At 29.5% G+C, this 23824-nt stretch overlaps 2 protein-coding genes and 1 non-coding gene across 3 annotated transcripts; 1 reads left to right on the top strand and 2 right to left on the bottom strand.

Moving 5' to 3' along the window:
* The first annotated feature begins 5566 nt into the window (after positions 1-5566).
* LOC101493661 (protein NUCLEAR FUSION DEFECTIVE 4-like) lies at positions 5567-8654 on the top strand. The gene is made up of 3 exons (XM_004505724.4): positions 5567-5982; positions 6091-6917; positions 7912-8654. The coding sequence occupies exons 1-3, from the start codon at positions 5644-5646 to the stop codon at positions 8384-8386; spliced, it is 1641 nt and encodes a 546-aa protein (XP_004505781.1). The 5' UTR covers positions 5567-5643; the 3' UTR covers positions 8387-8654.
* Positions 8655-12565: 3911 nt separating this feature from the next.
* TRNAE-CUC (transfer RNA glutamic acid (anticodon CUC)) lies at positions 12566-12638 on the bottom strand. Its single transcript has one exon. It is a non-coding gene; the product is annotated as a tRNA-Glu (tRNA).
* Positions 12639-16039: 3401 nt separating this feature from the next.
* LOC101493007 (thaumatin-like protein 1) lies at positions 16040-18617 on the bottom strand. The gene is made up of 3 exons (XM_004505723.4): positions 18091-18617; positions 17311-17980; positions 16040-16485 (listed from the first exon to the last, which is right to left on the bottom strand). The coding sequence occupies exons 1-3, from the start codon at positions 18149-18151 to the stop codon at positions 16206-16208; spliced, it is 1011 nt and encodes a 336-aa protein (XP_004505780.1). The 5' UTR covers positions 18152-18617; the 3' UTR covers positions 16040-16205.
* Between the last annotated feature and the right edge of the window lie 5207 nt (positions 18618-23824).

Below are 23824 nucleotides of genomic sequence, written 5' to 3'. Positions count from 1 at the left end.
ATAATATTGATGCAAACTTTTTACTAATTTTTAATAACTAGTATTATTAAGAATTGTTAGTGATACATTAAGAGTGAGTGAGAATTGAATATCAATTTCTTTATCACTGAATTCTTTAACTTCTTTAATAAATAAATAAAAACTCATTAAAGCTGTCATGCAAACATACTATGTACTCACAAGTTTTGTTTGGGCATACGTTGTGCAAATTTTTATTGAAATGAATTTCATTCTGCCTTTGAAAAAAAACTTCGCAGTACCGATGGACAAAGAAATATCTAACAGAATACAATAAAATAGTAGTGTAACATTTACACATGAATACTAGCAACATTTACAGAAAATAATTATAAGTCTAATTGTGTAATAGTAGTCGCTAGGTGATAATTAAGTTCCGTACGTTTAAGTGTTAACTAATAGGCGCTGCATCTTATCTTATCATCAACTAGCAAAATCGAAGCCTCCTTCGTCAATGACTCGAGTGCGTATCGCTTCGTGGGCCCACAACATACATAAATGCATTTTCACAATTTTTTATTTCTCATCACGTGCCCGATGAAGCAGAACAAACACATGGCTTTCTTCTTTTCTTTCACGGCCCATTCATGAATATGACAGCAGTTTTTGTCTTCTCCGCTCTATGACAAATTGTTTCTAGAAATTATTTATTATATTGTTATTTTTTTAATAAATAGTTCACTTATTGTAAGATTAAAAGAGAGTATAAACTTTTGTTTTGTAAAATTCTATATTCTATAAAGTTTTAATATCAAATGCTTAGTTGGGTAAAAAGAAAATCAAACATTTAAAAAAAATGTCAAACATGTGATTCTAAAAAATATTCAAGGCTCCTCTCACGGTTCCCCTTTTATTTTAAACAAAGAAATAACAGCATAATTTTTGTTCTCATTTTGGCTTAAATAAAGTAGAGGAATAAAAAACATAATTAACAATTTAACATGACAACAATTCTTCTTCTCTTAAAATAAATGTATCTAAATTACATACATAAATAAACCTCAATGAGTTTCGAAATCAGATCTGTGCTAATTTCAACACACTGACTCTTACTTAAATAAATAATAGTGATCGTGTGTTTGATTTGCGGGATTTGCGGGATTTGCGGAAAAATAATGAATTGAATAATATAATTTTAATTGTATTATGTTTAATTTAAAAATTGATTATGGAATTGAACAAATTGGAGTGAAAAGATCGATAAAATTCCGTTTATTTTATAAAATATTTTGTTTTTTATTTTCTAAAATATGAATTTAATTTAACAATGATGACGTATTTTTTAAAGTGAACTATTGTCAAGTGGATAAAACAACATGTTTAGTCAAATGTATTTTTTAAAACAATTAAAATATTTTTTTTTGATACTTTCATTATTCTCATAAATATTCATAATTATTACTTCAAATATTTTTATATCATTATCGAGAAATAAAATATTAACAAGGAGTTGTAAGGTGGAGGGATTTAAAGTGATAAAAAGTCATGAATTCAATTTTTCATTCTAATAAAATTAACAATTAATTACTAACATTGACTATTTAAAATAAATAAATAAAATTAACATAAATTTTAGAAAATCAAATTAATAAATATTTTCACAAATTAAACAATCTTAAAATTGTTGTCCCTCACCACCAAATAATGAAATAACTTTTTGTTTTATGTATAAACTATTTAAAATATTAAAATACCTTTTTATTTTTTCAAATAATAATATCATCACTCCGTCATTGGTTGTCTCCAAATAAGTTATTAATAATTTTCTCACACTTAGATATAAAATTTATTCAAGATATATATATTAATAATCAATTATAAAATATATTTTTTAATTAAATAAACCATTATTTTAGTCAATAAAATTATAAGATATTGTTATTTAGATCACTGATATAGTAAAAACTCAAATTAGTTAAAGAATCATCAAAATAGTATCTGAAAGGTACAATTTAATGTTATTAAATTTTCAAAAAGATACAAAGTTCATAACCGTTATAACTTCATAGACTAAAGTGACTAACATTTTGATGATTTTATGACTAGTTTGGATTATTTGTCGATTCAAGAACCAAAATAACACTATCATATACTTTTAAAGATTAAAATAGTAGTTTATCCATATTTTTAACTAATTGATCTATAAACACAATTGTCATTTTTCCGTAAAAAATAAAATAAAATATTTTTTTAATTAAGTCTATAAATATTTAAGAAAACAAATAAAAACAAATCTCAAGCTATTAATAATTGAGAGGAAGATTATAATATAAAAAACGAGAAAATATAGTATTTTGATACTATATAATTACATTATTGAAAAAAATAATTCAAATATAATTTATTACTATGTATAGAACGAACTTTGTTCCGGAAAACTCAAGTAAATTATATCTATTAGCAAATAAAGTCATAATATAATAAAATGGAACCCAAAAATTTGTTTAGCAACTTAAATTATGAACTAAATTATCTTTCTAATTTTATCTTTAGCAACTTAAATTATCTTTCTAATTTTATACACCTACTTAGCCAACTTCTTTAATATTCGCATAATCACCTTACAATGAATAACTTAAAAGAATCTTAAATAAAATTATTTGTAGAAAAACTAATTAATATTATAACTATATAGATCAATAAAATTATATATATATAATTTGAGATGTTTTGTTTAGTTAGATGTAAATGAAGTTAGTTATCTTCAAAATATCAGAAATTTACAATATAAATATTAAAAATATATATTATATGTTCCTTCTATAATAAAATATGTTGAGTTAATAAATAGAGATTTGTTTACATTTTTTTTTTACAAAAAGGTCTATTTACAACTTATTTTGTGTTATTATTATTTGATGAATTAGTATTTATAATATTATTGGAGAAAATAAACGGCTGAAAATTAGTATTAGTTGAGATATATAATTATTATTTCACCTTGATCTTGGTACAAAATAATTTGAACTAGAAGTTGAAAAGATAATTCGTGGAAAATTTTAAAAAACTAATTATTAGATGTTAATGCTCTAATTAAAACCGATGTCTGTATAGTACAATTGATCATTGCAAACAAATTTCAACCATGAATGAAGTATTATCTAATTAGTTGGTAATGAACAATTAATTGGTTTTGAAGTATCTTAATGCAATCAGACCTACTTCAACTAAACATGCAATATCATTTCTTAGTTCTATGTGAATATAATATCACAAGCACCGCTAATATGGAGAATAGTACAATCACGAAAATAGAACCAATATTTCATTAATGTTGTTGCCAATGGAAGCTTTTGAACAATTAACTCAACATATTAATTATAATTCGTTGTCTCAAACATAATTACATGCATGAGGGGAGAAATAGATGTGTTCTAGACTATTTTTTCCTGCACCACAATTTTGTTCAATTATATTTTATAGGTAAAGTTTTTAATTAGGTAAATTTTCACATAAATTATATTGTACTATTTTTTCTTTATTATATTTTTTTTTTCGTTGATCTTTGTTTAATAAGATTTTAAAGAGACATATCATTAATAAACATTTAAAAAAATAAAAAATAATATTATTAGTGGATTTACTTAAATTTCATTAAAAAATATAATAAAAAACAACTATTAATATATATATGTACCTTATTGTTTGATTTTCTTGTAATCTATGTAATTTAGAATTTAATATAAATTTATTAAGTAGAATAGACTAAATTCTTACATTTGTAACTTTTAATTTGTTTACATCTATTTTCTTTTTATATTTTTCTTTTGATTATATCATTAACATATTACATCATTTTTTCGATTTTTTTTCCTCTATTAGCGTGTAATAAGTGAATGTGTATAAATAATATATATATATATATATATTGATTAAATTAATTAATTATTTTTAGAATATACGAGAAGCTCAATGAATGTGCGATATATATAATATACGAACTTTTGTTGACTATATTTTAAACTTTATATTAATTTTATTGAAGAACAAAATGTTACGCTTATAGAAATAAAGGATTATTTGTGATTTAAAAAAAAATAACCAAAATTATATATTAAAAAAATAATTAAGTCAAATATAAAAATAGTTTTGTTTTTGGCATTTTTTTTATTTTAGAAATATAAACTTTCCATCAATTTGTTTCTGTATTAGGTTTCATCACTTTAGTTAAGTCATCAATTTTTTTTTTCAGCCATGAAGTTATTGATGATCAATATAATTATCAATTGCGTACAACAGTTATCAATCAGATACAACTACAAGAAATATAATTAACCATCAGAAATCATCAAGTGGAGGAGACGGCGTTTATTGTCCTGCCAAGCACACCAACTAAATAATTATTATAGTAAAGAAAATATCAACTTGTGTTTTTTTTTTCAACCAGATAGCAACTTGTTGAGATATACAAAATGGTACGGTATATGATCCATCTTCATCATGGGGCCATTTAAAATCCTGACAACAATGACTACGACTCTTTTATTATTTTGGTATTACTCTATTAATTTTAAAAAATCATTGAAAATAAGTAAAATCTTTTCTAGAATCAGTTACATTTTTCCAATAAAGTAATTTTTTTTAGAAAATAAAAAAGAATTGGGATTTTTTATATATATATTTTTTGACCAAAATGTCATATTTCTAAAAGTAATACAAAAATGTTATTTTTTATTTTTTAAGTTCAGTTGTATAATAATACAAAACTATCGTACTTTTTTAGGCCGAGAGTAACTTCAAAATGTCACGATGTGAAGTAAATTTTTTTATTTTTAATAGAAAATCGTATAGATATTTTTATTTTATTTTATTAATATTGTTAATTATTATTTAATAAATTATAAATATTTAAAAATTCAAAATATTATTAATAATAAAATAAATTATTTTATTAATAATATTTTAAATTTTTAAATATTTTACAATACTATTAATAAAATAATTTATTTTATTATTAATAATATTTTAAATATTTTAATTATTTATAATTTATTAAATAATAATTAACAATAATAATAAAATAAATAATATATATATACACTAGTAGATTGTTGCATCTCCGTTATACGATCTTCTATTAAAAATAAAAAAGAATTACTTCACATTTTAGTAAAAAAACAATATATAAAAAATTCTAAAATTAATTAAAAAAATACTATATTAAAAAAGAGAATAGTCAACTTTTTAAAATAGTTATCTTAAATTGAAATTTACCAAATACTATTAAGAAGATATTGTATCTAAACATAAAAATTTACCATAAAATTTGTTTTTCTTAAATTTTAATACAAATTTTTATATTTTAATTCCTTAAAAAATGTATTTAGAATTTCTATTTAAATACACCTAATTAAAATTTTGACAGATAAAAAGGAAAGTAGTAGAATTGTTGTCTCCCGACGTGTTTCTTTATAGTATATTATTTAAGTTTTGACAGATATTTGTTATATTTTTATTTATTTATTTTGAAATTGGGGAAAGAATCTGAACGGTTTCCGTGCAATTGCCACTACATTAAGCGATACTGATCAAACATACAAGTTGTATTTAAAAGGAGAAACATTATAAATAAATGTTAAGAGAAGTGTGTTCATTCAAATTCTGTTAGCAACTTAACAAAAACTAATGGGCATCATCTCTGATTCCACCCCTTCTGTTTCCACCGCCACGAAATGGCTCGGCTTTGTCGCCGCCCTATGGATTCAAGCCATCTCCGGCAACAACTACACATTCTCAAACTACTCTGACGCTCTCAAATCCCTCATGCACCTCACCCAAACAGAACTCAACAATCTCTCCGTCGCTAAAGATGTTGGTAAAGCCTTTGGGCTTCTCGCCGGGCTTGCCTCCGACCGTTTACCCACTTGGGCTATTCTCCTCATTGGTTCCTTCGAAGGTCTCATCGGTTACGGCGTTCAATGGCTTGTTGTTGGTCAAATCATTCAACCTCTTCCTTACTGGCAGGTACTTGTTCAACTCACCAACAAAAATAAAACAATTTTATTTCTTCATTTATTAATTATTAATTTACTAATTAATTAACTCTAATTATTGTTAATGATGGTAAAATAGATGTGTGTGTTTTTGTGCATGGGAGGGAATAGCACAACATGGATGAACACTGCAGTTTTAGTGACATGCATAAGAAACTTCCGGCGAAACAGAGGACCGGTTTCAGGGATTCTTAAAGGCTATGTGGGTTTAAGCACTGCGATTTTCACTAATCTTTGTTCTGCACTTTTCTCTGAAGACCCTGCTTTTTTCCTTCTCACGCTAGCTCTTATCCCTTTCATTGTTTGTCTCACCGGCGTTTTTTTCCTCCGTGAAGTTCCTGTCCCTAAAACTACCACCGCCGCTGAAGACAGCGAAGAGGGGAAGTACTTTGGTATCTGTAACGCCGTCGCTGTCGTTTTGGCGGTTTATTTATTAGCTTATGGTTTTGTTCCTAATCCTAGTACACTTGTGTCAAGGGTTTTTGTTGCCGTTTTGCTTGTTCTTTTGGCGTCGCCGGTGGGGATCCCGGTTTATGCTTATTTGAAAAGTAGTATTTCGGGTCGGGTCGGAGTTGATATTGAGGATCAACGGGTGAAAGAACCGTTGCTTCAGAATGAGGAGAAGGAAAGTGAAGCGGTGACGGAGGAGGAGGTGGTGGTGGTTAAGCGACAACCGGTGGTGGGGGAGGAACACACTATATTGGAGGTGATGAAAAGTTTGGATTTCTGGATTTTGTTTGTGTCGTTTCTATGTGGAGTTGGGACGGGTTTGGCGGTGATGAATAATATGGGTCAAATCGGGTTGGCACTCGGGTATACAGATGTATCCCTATTTGTCTCATTAACTAGCATATGGGGCTTTTTTGGAAGGATCGTATCTGGTTCTGTTTCCGAACATTTCATCAAGTAACTCTCCTCTATCCCTTTATTTTCTCATTACCTTTCATTTCTTATCTAATTAATACACTTATAATAACTACTCTTTTATCCAACTACCGCCTCATCTTTTCAAATTGTTTTTAGGAGTATTCTTTATCATAAATATTAGGCTTAATTACAGTTTTCTAGTTTCAGCTATGTATTATTTTTGTCCCATTTTTTCATTGTTTAAATTAAGTCCTTCCATCCCTTTCTATTTATCAACAACTCTCAAATTCTTCAAACTTTATGGGTGGGGTAAAATTAGTTTACATTGACCATCTTTTTTCCTCTAATTTTATATCCCACATCCACCATTGAGTCTCAAATATTTTGATATAAAATGAAACTTGAGGGAGAAAATTGATGGTACTCAAAGTAAATACCCGTACAGTACGTCAGCATTTTGGAAGTATATGTGCTTCATAGGATCTTACTAATCTCCCACTTGAGTAAAATCAACATGGTCCCAGTCAGATTAATTTGATCCGTGGAATAGACCAATGTTTTTGTGAATCTCAATGACATAATACTGGATCTATTTTTCTGTGTAAAGTGGAATAGAATTAGGAACATAGTTGCGTTTGACTTTATTAAATCTGCCATTTGCAGTCAAATTTAGTGTAAGCTGGAATATGCACTTTTAAAATAATTGCCTAGTTGCAATGCCTAATTCTTTATTATATATTCTCATGTCCTTTGTGTCGTCCGTGTAACTAGAAAAGTTTATACAATTCTTTATTATATATTCTCATGTCTTTAAGATACAATAACTGAAAAGTTGATGTTCTTAATTTTAAATTAAGATAATATCCAATTATCCATCAATTTTTCAATTATAATTTTTGTTTAGTATTGCCTTTCAGAAGGAGTACTATTGATTGTTTGTTTGTTTTTTTTTTTTTAAATTAGTATTGTTTGTTTATCAGTTATGAAACCTCAATGATGTTTATTTTTCCCTTACAAATTATCTTGTTAACAGGAAATCTGGAACACCTAGACCTCTTTGGAATGCAATATCTCAAATTCTAATGGCTGTCGGCTACATACTATTAGCCATGGCTATGCCCGGTTCACTTTACATCGGTTCTATTATAGTCGGCATATGTTACGGAGTGCGCCTTGCTGTTACAGTCCCAACAGCCTCCGAGTTATTCGGCCTCAAATACTATGGTCTCATCTACAATATCCTCATCCTCAACCTTCCCCTTGGCTCTTTCCTCTTTTCCGGGCTACTTGCCGGCATACTCTATGATATGGAGGCAACAACAACAGAAGGAGGTGGTAACACGTGCGTTGGAGGTCACTGTTACAGACTAGTCTTTGTAGTCATGGCTGGTGCATGTGTTGTTGGATTCTTCTTAGACATTCTATTATCAATTAGAACCAAAAATGTTTACACCAAGATTTGCATGAGTAAGAAATCCAGGAAATCATCAGCGTCGTCAAGTAGCTAATGAACATGAATTGGGTGTCCACAATATGGTATAGAACAATGCTGGGATTGATGACATTTTTGCTCAGTGATATCCCAATTGTATCCCACATTAGCAATTAAATAGTTCATTCAATTTTTGAAAATAAAGCCGGGTTGTTTTGTTTTTAATTCCATTATGAAATGTAAGCATTTTACCGGCGGCCTCTGTTATTTTAATGTTTGCAAATTGCAAATGGGTTATAATAATTCTTTTCTTTCAATTTGGAGAGAGAGAATAGGCTATTCAATTTTGTGTTGTATTTTGGTTTTTATTCTGCAAGTGTAACTCAAGTGTTGTTTGGCAAGTGACTAGTCTATATTGATGTCAAGAAAGATTTGTGGAGAAAAATATGAAGGAACAGACTTGTAGTGTAAGAGAGCCAACAGGAATTTAATGATGTAAAACGAGCCACGTAACAGAATTTTGTGGTTTGCTAAAGTTTTTTTAAAGTGGCTTTCTATCATTTATTTCGCTTTCCCTCACTATCTGTTAGTCTGAAATTTGTGTCCTTACTTCAATCACATGGTCCTTAAATTGGAAGGTGGAGACCACTCTACAGTCTGCTATTTAAGTGCAGATTATGTTGGTGAACCACTCACCAAGTTGGATTGCGTTCAATTCAAACCAAGTTGCTGTGAATTTGAATCAATTACTATGACCAAAGTTATTGAATTGATTATTAGCCATAGTTATTGGACCATATCAAAATACTCCACCGTCCAAGTATGTTCTCACTATATCACAGATAACGATGTCATACAGGTGACCGATCACTTGATATACAACTCAACTTTTCCTAAAAGGATCAAGAGGCAAATGCCTAAAGAGAAATGCATTGTCAACTAAACGTGTTTCTCTAGAGCATATCTTGTCGCGTGCTCTTCAAACCAGCCTTATGAGAATGACATATCAAATTCCACACGCCAGCTCGTGACTATGATGAGATTCAAGAGGATAATTCACAAACTACACTAAGTGTATGTTTGTATTCACATTGAGTTTGACAAAGTAACTTTAGTACTGTAAATTTATAGAAGCTCCAAATGTAACTTTCGCTAAAATTTCACACCACCAATCCAAACATATACTAACAGTCTCATTAGACTTTATTCATGTGGTCCATCTTGGACGGTAACGAATGTAGAAGAGGAGGATGCACTTTAAGAGAAGCACATTAAATACACCCTTCAGCTAGGTTGAGAGTTCAATCTAGATCGGACGGTTCATATTCAACCTTATTTTGAATTATAAAATAAAAATTACATTCACCGTGTCTCGGAATGCATGCTTCCTTACTGCTGGGAATCCAAATTCAATATAATAGGATAAGTATAAGCCAATATACATCAACAATATTTTCTGTGGAATTGTTAAGCGCTACTGTCAGATAAGTACAACTGCCTACGGATGTTAGGTGCCGTATAAATATGGGGTCTACATATTTCTGTAATGAAAGTTAGTTCTAATGTTGTTTTCTACTGCAGTACTTAAATTCTCTTGGGGTAGCAAGGTGACAATTCTGGTGTCTATTCTGCATTTCATAATCTCAAATTGTAACGTTCCTATTTATTTGCTATTGACTTTTCTGAAATCTGATATGTATGGGTTAGGAGTTATGTTGCATTTGATAATCTTATGGCTGATGTTCGTTAAACATTGCGAGAGTTTTCAAATCTTGGGTTTTGTTTACTGGTAGCTAATATAATAGGACAATTAATAGCCAAGCCAATCTATATGAGCTGGATTTTTAAATTGAAATTAAGTTGATTTTTTCTTGTTCTGCTTTAAGTATTTTTGTAAGCCAACAACATTAAAAGATGTTTTAATTACTTACCGGGCTATTATCTTAACCTGCTTCTCCCACCAACCACATTTTCAGATACTTCACTTTATCAATCGCCAGGGAGAGCACATAATTTATAACATGGAACCCCCTTGTTTTCACTATATAAGATTAATCAGTACTATAAAAAGTTTTCTCAGATAAATAAACTTCACAACATATTTTTACTATGATTAAGAAAATGAAAATCAACAAAGTAGACCATACAAAAAATGAACCGCATATAATGGAAACAACACAACAAATTGAAAAAACAAAAACACAACAAATCAAACTGTCTATGAACATTCACAACACCAAGAACAACATAGTGAAAAATTGTCCATAATAAAGCACAACTGCACGAGTGACCATCTAATTGAATGTCACAGTTTTTTTCCTTCTCTTGATGATGAGTGCTTTCTCAATTTAAGGCCTCTTCGGTTTGATATTTCTGGGTGGAAAGCAAGAGAAAGAGAAGGAAACAATGCATTTGTTTTAACCACTGAATCAGTTCTTTGCCTTCAAAGAGTTATTTTCATTGATCCTCACTCGATTATCTAGCTTAACATAGCGTTCTAGATCATCATAAAAGAGTGTTTTGATATTCTTCGTGCAATTCACGTAATGCAGGGCGTTTATCAAGCAGGTGATACAATCAATCAGGGAATTAGGCAGGATTTTTGGATAAGTTCCATCCTTGAGAATGTTAGCACCTAGTTACAACTTTACTTGCCTTAACTTCTATCCTAAGAGTCTGATTCTTTGGATGCATCAGAAGGTCTACCCCTTTAGATCCTTTCTTCGCTTTAGCAGTTGCGAAAGTTCACTGCATTCAACCCCAATGGCCTCTTTGGTGTTTAGAACACGTCTAAGAGACCTGCCATGGTTCATTAACATGACTTTCTTCTACCAGACTGTTTATATCACTACTGAGAGGAACACGAAGTGCATAAGAAAACTCAGTACTAGTACAAATACAAAACTACACAAATTAACCACACTGCGTTACTGCAAATATATTTCTTCCAAAATATGAAATGAATAGTGGTTCTCTTAAAATTTGAATTCAATTTTGTGCTACCTATGATTAATCAACTATGAAGTTAAATAAGAGCTCAACTAACATGACATAAAGTGTCACACCATAGGAACATCAGCAGCAGTAAGTTTGATCAATGTATTGATTATATACTTGTAAATCTCATAGGCTTTAATTTTTTCTTTCAAGCACAATTATTATTACATTATTTGAAACTCAATTAACGCACAAGTGGACCAAATTTACTATTAAAATGGGATAAACTCAAAACATGGTTCAGAACTAATTCATATTAGGCATGGATATCAGAAATGATGTGGATGCTTGGTCCTCGTCAAGAAAGCTCGACAAAAGTTTCAATAATGTTGTGGATGTAATTCCCATAGACATGAAACAGAAACCATTTTAAAAAAATAGCCACACAACATAACCAAACACTTCAACATCCATGAATACCACAAAAAGAGACCCTATGAAACTGAAGTATCATACATCCTAAACACACTCTATTAGTATAAACGACATGAAATTTTGAAAAAGAAATTAGTCTAAGAAGAAGAAATTAATACAAACACACTCAGCAAGGAGTCTAAGAAGAAGAAAATGAAATTATATAGTGCAGTTATATTTCTTCCCGAAGTTTTTGAAAACTCAACATCTAGTTCTGACAACACAACAAATTTATCTTCACATAAGAAAGACACAATGTTGAGAAGTATGGTTGAGTTCAAAAAAAAGAAAAATAATTAAAAGAAATATTAAAATTGAAATTTAGAGTATGAAAAATTATTATACAATTAAGGTAGGATACACCTTTATATAGAGTGCAATGTTAACTAATATATGCAATTTTCAACTAATCATAACTTAACTTCTAAGTAGTATAAACTAACTCTAAGACATATCTAACTATATCTTCCACATAAACATAGTAAAAACACTCAAAATGTGCACAGCAGACAATCTCTTAATCCAAGAAATCAAACTATGTCTTTAAGATAATAATAATTCCGAGAAAAATAACATAAAAATTTCAAAGCACGAGCTTTAGAAAAATGGGAAAATGAAGGAGTTTGTGTAAACTGAATTAATAGTAAATATTAGCTAACTCATTAGTGGAGAGAGAGAACGAACCTAACTGGTGTTTGGAGATTCAGAGAAAATTCGATAAAGTGAGAGAAAATAACGAACTATGGAAGGACGAGAGAGATTCCTCACGAACTGAGATGACTGGGCTGATTCTATTTGGGCCCACTGCTCAGATGGGCTTTAAAACGGGTGCGATTTAAAAAATTTCCGTTGCCGGGACTTGAACCCGGGTCTCTCGGGTGAGAGCCGAGTATCCTGACCAACTAGACTACAACGGATTGATGTTAATACATCACTCTAAATAGTATATAAGATATAAAGGGTACTTACATTTTTGTCCTACAAACAAAGAAATGCGCGAACAATAATACAATAAAATCTATAGTTAATTTTTCCCCGCGATTAGGGTATGTTTGATTTAGTTCTCAAAAATAGTTTTTTAGTTTTTTAAATCAAAAAAATTAAAAATTTGTTTGAATACATAATTTTGTAACACTGTTTTTAGAAATTATTTTTTTATTTTACTTTTTTTAAAATGAAAAAATCAAAACACCTCAAAATATATTTTGCTTTTCAATTTTTACTATTCACTTTTTGTACTTCAAACAAACCATACTAGAAAAAGAGGCGGAAAACATGTCATTTTCATTAATGGCATTCTTTGTAATTATTATAAAGTCTACTTATATATTTTTTTCAACCGATGATTTGTATACCTTAGTTGCATTCACATTTCACATGTACCTTCAATTATAATAGATACTTCTCAAGCGCTGGAATCATAATGGGATTTAGTTTAATTTATTTATTTTTTTCTTTTAAAATCTCCTTTGCTTTTTAATTATTAAAACAGTTTTGTTTGAAAAAAATTCAAATATTTATTATTATAATTAGCAAGTATACGATTTTTTATAAAATAGTAAAAGTATTGAATCTGCGATAGTTGTAATTTATCAGTCAATTAATTTAAAATAAGTTAAATTAAAAAAAGAGTTTAGTTAATTTTAATTAAATTATAAAAAACTTATGTTGTAGTGAATTTGCACTTTTTTAAACATTTTTTCTCAATGAATCAATTGTGTATTAGTTGAATTATTATATTTCCAAAAATATATCAAATTTTTTTACTTTTTATTGTTAAATATAAAAAAATAGATTAGATTCAAATAAGTTTTTTTATTATGATCTTTAAAATTATTTTTAAAAAAAATTAGATTGCCAAACAACTTTTCTCTTCTCTAAAATAATTTTTGAAAATTGGATAGTCAAATGGATTTTATTTTTATAATCTTTTTAAAAACTCATTTTTAAAACTAATTTATAAAATAATTTTTAAGAACTAAAAAGGAGAAGTGTTTCAAACAGGCCCTAAGTTTCTCCCTATTCATCCACGCCTCATGCAATCTGAATATTATAATGAAGCTAGTGTTTAAAGTTTAAACAATAATAATCGACAATCGACTTTATCATTGAATTATTATTATTCCCAAACCTCTATCATTAAGTTCATTTTCATTAGTTTGATAATTTTCTTTTTCTTGCATTCACATCACACATGGGCAGTGAATTAAATAATTAGATGGACAGAGAATATTTGAAGTGATTTTAGCATCAATTCTTTTTTTTCTTTTGTTGCAAATTTTGGCATCAATTCTATTCCAACATCTGATTCATTAAACAACAGCAAAGGAGGGACTGGCCCACATACGTTGCATACCTTCCTTTCCATCAGACATAATTGCACTGAGACTAAGTGAAAAATGATACTACAGCCTCAAGCAAAGAGTATCATCCAATGAGATTTGATAAGAAAAATTATCCAACTGATTTTTGTGTCTTAAATTGGATTTTCAAGTAACATTAATTGTTCTGAACAATCAATAGATAAAAGTAGATCCACATTATAGCTTTTTATTTGTACCTTTTAACATCAAATGTGAGAATGCATTTGTTTTTTAACATGAAAGTTAGCCGACGTATTATGCTACAAATCTTCAACAATGATTTCATTTTCTTTAAATGATTACCTCAAAAAGAACTTAGTTTTTTAGTATTGAATTCTTTAACTACTCCAAATCAACGAAGTTAAATAAACCGATTTTTTTTTTTTTTTATTGATTTGTCGGAAATGATAGTTACAATGGATATTTATAAATTGAAAGTTAAAATCTAAATCCTATCAGTCATTATCTTAACCAACTAGAGATTGTGCCTTAACTTCTATATTTGACTATACTCGTGTGGTTGTGTATGAGATCGTGTTTGTTATTTGTGTATATGTTTGACTATATTATCGTGGGTTTAGTGTTTCCTAAAAAATAGTTATATTATGTTTATCTTATTATTTCTCACTATGTATAGCTCAAAACTATCCGGAGATATGTTTCAAAAATGTCGAGTTATCAGCCAACATTACTTTTGATTCAGATATTCATATTAAAATAATCAAATAAGACTTAGTTTGAATGAGAAAGACTTGTCTATATTATCCTAGACAAACTCATTATTCACCTACAATGGCATCAACTACTTACACCTCGGCTCAACCACTAATTTGATTGTTTTCCGTTACAATTAACAACTAAATATAATTTTATGAATAAATTATGTTCAAACATAAATATTTTATATTCAATTCACTTTTAACTAAAATCAATTCAATAAAAATCTATTTTTGTCACTGCAAATCCAAACACACACTAAGTGCATGTTTGATTTTGCAGTGAGATTAACAAAATCCCATTAAACTCCCGTTATTTGGTCAACCCACATTGAAATGAGTTTTATATGAAAACAACATAAATGTTTGTTTCACTATAGGATGCTTAAAAATTAATTTTAGAGACGATTGGATGCTTAAAAATTGATATTAGTAATGTTTAAATGTCCTCGAGTGAAAATTAATTTTTTACTACATAATTGATTCTAACAAATTAGGATTTATACATGTTAGACTCAAAATATGATTTTTACGTCTCATTGAATCCTCACTAACATCGAATCCTCTAGAATTTAGAAATGAAATAAAATAAAAAATGCAAGATGTTGCTTGCTCCGATAAAAAAGTGAAAAGAGCAGATCGAGGAGGAAATGGAAGAGATGCACCCGCTATACTTCAATTAATTATACCTTTTTTTTTAGTGTTAATGGCAGCCATGGCCACCACTTTTCACTCCTCAACCCCCAAATACCTATTATTCAATTAAAGTCCTATTTCTACTCGCACCACACCCAACATCAAATCCACCTCCCATTACAACCCAATATCCACAATCTCCATGTTAAATTTAATGTGATAGATTTGCAAATTTTTGTTTGGGGCACCATCGCAACTTGCAAGGGCGAGATTCTTTTTTGATATTTAATTATTATTATTTAAAGACACGTGCTGTTTAATAAGCATTTTTCTTGTTTAAATTATGGATGTCTTATTTTAATTGGTTGTGACTAAAGATGATGTGTTAATCCAAGAATTTCTCCTCTAGTGAACTATAATAATCCATTTAGATTTGGCCATACGACATGTGAAACCAACAAAGGTAGCCCGAAATTGGAGACATGTGTTGGCTTTTTATATATCCAACAATCATAGATCCGCTAAAAGCTTCTTGGAGAGACAATTACTCCCAAGATTAATGTACTAATAGATTAGTACTAGTATTTAAAACAAGCACAAACCTTAACGAATGAAAGACCGAATAACATTTTGATCGAATAAGCAAGAAGAATCTGTCAGCTTTAGTGGCCAACAAGCCAAAATTCATAAAACCCAAAAACCCGAAAATCTAAATCCCATTTACATTTAACAAACCAAAAGACCACGATAATATCAAAAGAGCTAAATACTAAAACAATAAGATAATAAGCAAAAAAGCAAAGGAGTAAACAAACGCAGAGAAAGATGTTGTAGATGAGTCTCCCATGGCCAAACCAGCTAAATATGATCCATCCGCAAGCATGGTCTCTCCTCCAGAAACAGGAACTGAATACCCAATTGGAGTGTCTGTGCCTGTGTATACCACTCCCCCTTCGGACCCTGTTCCAATCTGAGGAGTCCCTAATCCTGTCCCTGTCCCTGGTAATGTTGTTGATGTCATTGGGCTTGGATATTGTGATGATTTTTTACTGCAAAACCAAATCACACGTTGTGACAAATCAATTATCAATTCAAGTGGTAGGGCTTAGGAGTATCAACCATCATTATGATTGTTACCAAAAAATATCATCTTTATGCACTTCTCATATAGTACTAGCATAGCATTAGCTAAAGGCAATAATACCAAGCATCAACCATCATTATTACTCACCCAACAATCAATCTAGTGTTAGTAAAATATCATAACCATTAAAAAGTTCACCTTTGACTAAATGGAATAAAACAAACAAACCCAACTACAAATCTCAAAGTGAAAATTCCTATCACTTAAATAAATAAATAAATAAACATTTCATTAAATTATACATTATATCAACAAGTGTCAGAAATTATTCTTCAAATTCGTAGTAATATATAAATATACTATCAAATATATCCATAAAGATAATAAGCATTCTCCAAAGTATACAAAAACTGCTGTTTAAGAGGTTAAAGATTGACATGACAGATGTTGATATACTATAGCAATTAATTATTATTTTTATTTATATACTCCATTTTATAGACTAAAATGCATTAAGAGTGATACTTTAAGACAAAACTGATGATTTGTTTTTAATACATTATTCAATGTTTTACTTTTCACTTGTTGCTTTTTTTGACTATTGTCCTATAATAGGACCCTAATTTACATATTAAAAGTTATGATGTTTAAACTTTATGTAACATGACATTATAAACTAAAATAAAAAGTAAATAAAGAGACACGACAATCTTTAGTTTTGAAAAAAGAGTAGATTATTAGGCTTATAAAATTAAAAAAAAAAAAAAAAGAAAACTGAGTTGAGATTTACCTTGGAGAAGATGGACAAAAGGTAACGGTATAATCCGCAGCAGTACAAGTAAAAGTACTCGTAGCATCATCGTATGCGTAGCTATACGATCTAGGGCAAGCTGCCTTAAACATCTCCGAGTAAATAGAAGGCCTACAAGTATCCGGTGAACCATACGCGCCACTACAACAATACTCAGGACTTCCAAAAGCCTCACACGCGCTCTTACACGCGCTTCCATCAGAAGCTCTCAACTCCGCCGGACATTGTTGGTTCAGATCCGACGTACACCCAGTCGACGCACACGAACCCGACCCACCCGTACCTTCCACAATCATTGGAAGATTGTAACCGTCGACGAGACTCACGTCGTAGAAGTCTTGTCCAATAGTTCCAAGAGTGAACTCTGCGAGGGTAGCCGGAGGAGCAGCTCCGGCACCGTTGCATTCAATCATGCCGGAACCGCAGTCTCCGGTGAGACATGAACCGGAACCGGATCTGTCGAAGTTGCAACCGGTTCGGGCCCAGAACCGGCCGGACCAACCGGCGGGAGCTTGAAAAGTACGGGAAGTTTCTTGGGGGAGTTCAAAACCGGTGCTTCCGAGTGTTGGGGTACCGGCATTTGCTAGAATCCCTGGCCATACTGTGTAATCGCATCTGTTCACAAATGTGAAGGTAGAACCAGTTACACCTGAAAAAAAAAGTAGTTTTTTTATTTCAAGTTCGACGAAATCCATGTTTCCTTGTGTAAAAAAAAAACCGAAACATAGTCAAAGGTTACGTTTTTTTGTTTTTTTTTACCTTTGGGAGTGAGAAAAAGAAGGGCAGTGAGAGTGATATAAGTGGATGTTAACAGATCCATACGTGTAAGCTTGGTTTTAATTTTATTTGTTATTTTGTGTTTTTTTTTTAGATGGTGACTAATTAACCTAGTTAGTTGCTTTTTTTTGGATGGAGAAAAATGTGAAATGTGAATGTGAATGATTATGTTGTGAGGGAGAGATGTGAGAATATAAGGTTGGAATCGTGGTGGCTGTGCTCCAAAGTGCCGTTGTGAGTGAGTAGGGAGAAGAAAGGAGTAGGGGAGTGTTGGGATTGGATAATGAGTGGAGTTAACAACAAAACGACAAAAGAGAGTGTTTTCAGGGTAAAAGCAGAGACTGAGGACAGTGAAATAAGGGAACTAATGGATGCCCATGCCTGGGTCGACAAATTAATAAATTATTAGCATGGAGCCAATGCACGAAACACACACTTATTTGTGTTTCTTTTCCACAGAAAATGGTGGGAGGAAATAGGGATAGTATGATAAATGAAATGAGATTAGTAAATGACAATAATCTTTTGTTTGACAATATGACAGAGTTTATCATGGTAACAGCTCAATTTTAGTAATTATAAAAAAAATGTTTATATTAGTCTATTTAACAGCAACAAAATTATTGGGCTTTTAGTTCCTAACGAGATTATTAACACTGATTTTATTATTTTAAAAGACTAAAAAGCTATTTCTTTTTTGCAGGGACTTAAGTTGGATTATTGTAACTTTATAGAAATTAAAACATATTAGTTAACACAATGCAAAATGTTATCAATTCAGTATGAAAATATAAAATTTTATTCACTCTCTTCATGTATTGAAATTTATTCATTTTTATACATCGCCTAAAATGATAAAATATAGAATTAACTTATATATAAGAGGTTTGAAAATAAAATCATCTCAAAATATTTATTTACTTTAAAATCAAAAAATAACTTTACTTTAAATTTAATACATAAAATAAAAGTAAATTATTTAAAGCAAGATTTTTAGTCTTTTAATATTCAAAATAGTCTTAGATGATAATGACTTTAAACGTTGGTGGAAAACCCTCCTGACACGGTTAATCTTAGAGCCTCAAACTACACGTTATTGTGTTTTCTCACATCTTCATCGACTAAAAAGGTGACATATAGCCCAAACAAATCAACAACAAGGGTCACTGATCCAAAAATAACATATTTTTAAGTACAAAACATATAGTATAAATAAATTATACATGTCTCAAGTAAACGACATCAAAAATACATACTCATATATTCACATTGCATATATATTTCTCAACCATAAAACTTCAGCCTAAATGCAATGTTTATATGCAAATGCAAATGTTTCTAAAATATTATCTCTCCACAAGGACATTGTGGATCATTTCAAGAAACACCACTATTATAGACTCAAGACCCCCACATGGATATGTGGATCCAATCAATTATGGATGTACCACTTAACTATGAATGCATTAATACAAACACCCTGTTAATTAATCATCAATATTATTCGAGATTAAATTATCAGCAACCGCAAATTTGCATTTTCAAAAATCACCACAAATATGTCACGCACAACAATTATAACAACGAGAACATTAAATCATTCACAATGACATGTTAAGAAAATACTTATTTCGACAAACCATAAATAAATATTTCAACATATACACTTAATAGCACACATACAAGAATACAATACATAGCATGCAAGGAAATAAATAGAAAAATGCCCTTACCTTTTCGAGAATTGTTATGATTCTTAATAATTGTCTTTCCTTCGACAAATTTTACACCTTCGCAAAATAAATTATCACTCATTTACCAACTTTTCTTATATGCATTCAACACTCCTTTTTTTTAGAATTTTTCCCTAATATCCCTTATAGAAAGAAAAAAAATCTAAAATATCCTACTTTTAAACTAATATACCAAAATGTTATTTTTTATTGTATCTTCAGGAGGTCGTTGACAAGGGATGCAACCATCTATAGGTTTATTTTTTTAACAAATATAAAATATAATAATTAAATACATTAAATATAATAAAAATAAACACTAAATTATATTAATAAATCCAAAATAATACATTAAATACGAAAAAATACATCAAATTTTAATTAATCATGTCCACCTAAATGTCCCATAGTCCCACATCTACAAGGACGTTGAACTTGTCTAGCTCTTCGAATGACTCGATGTTGTTCCGATTGATCATCATTTTGATCATGTTCCTCATTGTCGTTCTCAATTTTTGAAGAATTTGTGTGTGGATTAGAGATAGTATCACCTTTCTCCATATGATTTTGAGCTATGGGGTTATACTTGGAATAAAAAATAACATAAGTCGACTTAGAAATTGTACAATGAGGTCCAAACAAATTATAAATAATCTCGCGTTCTATTGCGTAATCGGAAGTTTGTATTTCTGACATTGAAAAAATGTAATATTGAATCGATATTTCTGTATTTTTATGTTCATGTGGTGGTGGTGGACCATAATATGGAACTTTTGTAAAGGTTTGTAAGTGCGGTGGTGGTGAACCATAATATAAAATGTATGGTTCGGTATCTATGTGAGGTGATTATAAAGACAATTATGCAGTTTGATGTATGGTTTGTTCTTGTGGGATGGATTGGGGTTTGAGTGGACATGAGGATATCAAGACAGATGTAATTGTGGATCACATAGATACTTTTCGACATACGACATTGAGGTTGACAAAGATCTAGAAGCGGAAGACCAACCTATCCTATCTGCATTTGATCCGTCATTTCACCTGAATAACATAAATTTAAAAAATGTAGATCAATCAACTGAGTTTGATCACATGTTCTTGAGCGAAGCACCACCAATAAATTAAACTTTTGCAGTTGGAATGAAGTTTGAAAACAAGAATGATTGCGTACATGCAATCAAATTTTACCATTTAAAATAATCATTGAATTTTGCGGTACAAAAACCAGATATGCAAAGGTATGTTATTAATTGTTTAAGTCCAAATTGTGTGTTTAAGTGTAGAGCTTCAAAACAAACACACACACACAAAGGTGAATTGTGTGATTGGTAAATTGAATGTGTCTCATACATGTGCAAATTCTACATTGTCACAATATCATTAGAAGCTTGATTATGACATGATATGTACAAACATAATACAACTTTTGATAGTGAAACTTCAATCAAAGTGAGAGTCATTGTTGCACAGATTCAGGATTTGCATAACTACATATTAAGTTATGGAAAGGCATGAATAGAAAAAATAAGGCTATTGACAAAATTTATGGCAATTAGGAGGAGTCACACAATCAACTCCCACAATGATTGTTGGTTATACGAACATTTTCTCCAGGAAAAAATATAAATGGAAACAATTCCAACTTATCATGATAACAGTTTGATGGATGGGACGGGACAATGATATTTCATTGACTATTTTAAACTTTTGTTCCATGCATATCTGCGTTTAAATTCTGCAAACCGATTATACAAGTTGATGAGACATGGTTGTAAGACAAGTACAAGGGGACTTTATTGATAACATTTGCACAATATTAAAACGACAATATAATTTTCATTGTGTATGCTCTCGTGGAATCTGAGACGAGAGATGATTGGAGTTTCTTTTTGCGAAACTTGAGAAAATATGTCACTCCACATGACAACATTTGCTTGATTTTATATATGCATGAATCAATTAAAAGTGTTTATAATAATCCAAGTATTTGGTGGCAAAATCTTCCATCAAATCATGAGTTCTACATCCGACATATTTCATAAAATTTCGTGAGGGTGTTTAAGGATAATGCATTGAATAAAAAAGTTGTTTTTACGAGTAATAACTTTATTGTTACTTTTAAATTAATATATTTTCAATTATTTTTGTCTACAAAGTTTGACACGTTTTTTCTTGTGTCAGTACAAGTTACTCAATTAATGATCATACATACAAATACTATGTAAAATCGACATGATAAATTAATAGGTCATAAATCGATTGGTCATATAAATATTGTATTTTGTTTGATTTAGAAATTAGTTATGAAAGTGAGCAAAACATGGACCAAGGGACCAATCAAAAATAATTTTTTTTTACTATTCACTAAATTATGGGACAACTTTTTGTCTCAATTATATGCTATTGAAAATATCAAAATATAATATTTATTTTTTATAAAAATTTATTATCTCTCTCTCCCTCGTATAAATCTCTCTCCCTCTATTGTCTCGTGTCCATCTCTCCTTTTATTTCCTCTCTCTCATTTTTTATCTCTATATATCCACTCTCTCATATTTCACTCATGCCTTTCTCTATAATCTTTCCCACTATCTTCTCTATCTCTCTCTTATCCATATCTCGTATCTCTCTCTAATCTCTTATGTCTATTTTGTATCTTTTAATGTTTCTCTCTATCTCTTATCTCTCTCTTCAATATCTGATGCTATCTTCTCTCTATATCTATCTATTTATTTATCTATCTCATTTCTCTTTGTTATTGTTCGGTGGACTCACTCTCCAAGTGGAACCCACTAGTTTTGTTAAATTATTATTATTGAAAAAAAAATAAAGAAAAAGAAGTATTATTGGGCTAGGCCCATGTGAAGGAAATAAAATAAATTTATAAATTCTTCCACATTATTGAGATAGTTATCGCTAATTATCTATGATTTTTTCCAACAATTATCAACTTCAGTTTCTCTTTTATCTTTCTACATCATTTTTCTCTCCTTCATCTATTTTATTAATATTTGCATATATATATATATATTTACCAATAAAATAATATTATAGTAAAAATTATATTATTGTCTTATACAATTTTGTATTATTATGTAGAGTACTTAATGTTTTGCAATGTAAGAGTGAACGTATACAATAACTGTAACACACTATATAATCTGACTTGATCTCGTGAAATAAAATAATAATTAGTGATTAGTTATTGACTTATCTTCACTAAAAAAAATTCGATAAAAAATTCCCACCACGTTGCATTTTGATGTATTTATCACACAGGTCAACCACATCAATGTTAAATGATAGTGTGAGCTTCACATTCACTCGTCATGTTATCAAAATATTATGTAACTCCCACAAATGAACGTAAAAATATTCAGTTTGATGAAGATATTAAATTGCATAAATTAAAAAATAGAAGATTAAAATTATATATAAAAAATTAATAAATTTTAAAAATGAAATATCATAATAGTAATAAAAAAAAAGCTTAAGCGTAGTTTTGATCCCCTATTTTAGCTGAATCACAAAAATAATTTATCCATTTTATTTCTCTATAGTTTTGATTTTTAAATAGAATTTTGATCCAGAATTTGATGAAGTGTTAAATTTTTTTTTTACGTTTATTTAAGTCTCAAGATCTCGTAGTACAACAATTGTGCCTAAAATTTATTGATCATATGATATGATGTGACTTAAAAAAATAACACTTTATCATTTTTTAGACCAAAATTATGTTTGAAAATCAAAACTAAGAATAAATAAAATAGGAAAACTACTTTCATAATTCAACTAAAATAAAAAAACAAAAACTGCAATTAAATACAAAAAAAAAAAAACAGAAATATCGAAATTGAATTGGAGCATAGAGTTACAGAAACAAAAGATGGATTTTTTTCTTTTATATCCCTTTTTTTTTATTTAATTTTGACCAAAGTGCAACACTTTAAAAAAATAATACATAAATGCCATACTTTTTAGTC

This window comes from Cicer arietinum, chromosome 6 (assembly GCF_000331145.2).
Source record: "Cicer arietinum cultivar CDC Frontier isolate Library 1 chromosome 6, Cicar.CDCFrontier_v2.0, whole genome shotgun sequence".
NCBI classification, from domain to species: Eukaryota; Viridiplantae; Streptophyta; class Magnoliopsida; order Fabales; family Fabaceae; genus Cicer; species Cicer arietinum.
The sequence above is the reverse complement of the archived record's forward strand: the minus strand, read 5'-3'. Positions and strand labels throughout refer to the sequence as shown.

Bases quoted from the DNA above. Each gene is read 5' to 3' on its own strand.
- LOC101493661 (XM_004505724.4), top strand. From the start codon at position 5,644: ATGGGCATCATCTCTGATTCCACCCCTTCTGTTTCCACCGCCACGAAA. The intron at 5,983-6,090 runs GTACTTGTTCAA...ATGGTAAAATAG, and splicing joins AACCTCTTCCTTACTGGCAG to ATGTGTGTGTTTTTGTGCAT. The intron at 6,918-7,911 runs GTAACTCTCCTC...TCTTGTTAACAG, and splicing joins GTTTCCGAACATTTCATCAA to GAAATCTGGAACACCTAGAC.
- LOC101493007 (XM_004505723.4), bottom strand. From the start codon at position 18,151: ATGGATCTGTTAACATCCACTTATATCACTCTCACTGCCCTTCTTTTT. The intron at 17,981-18,090 runs GTAAAAAAAAAC...TTTTTTTTTCAG, and splicing joins TCTTTTTCTCACTCCCAAAG to GTGTAACTGGTTCTACCTTC. The intron at 16,486-17,310 runs GTAAATCTCAAC...TTGGTTTTGCAG, and splicing joins TTTTGTCCATCTTCTCCAAG to TAAAAAATCATCACAATATC.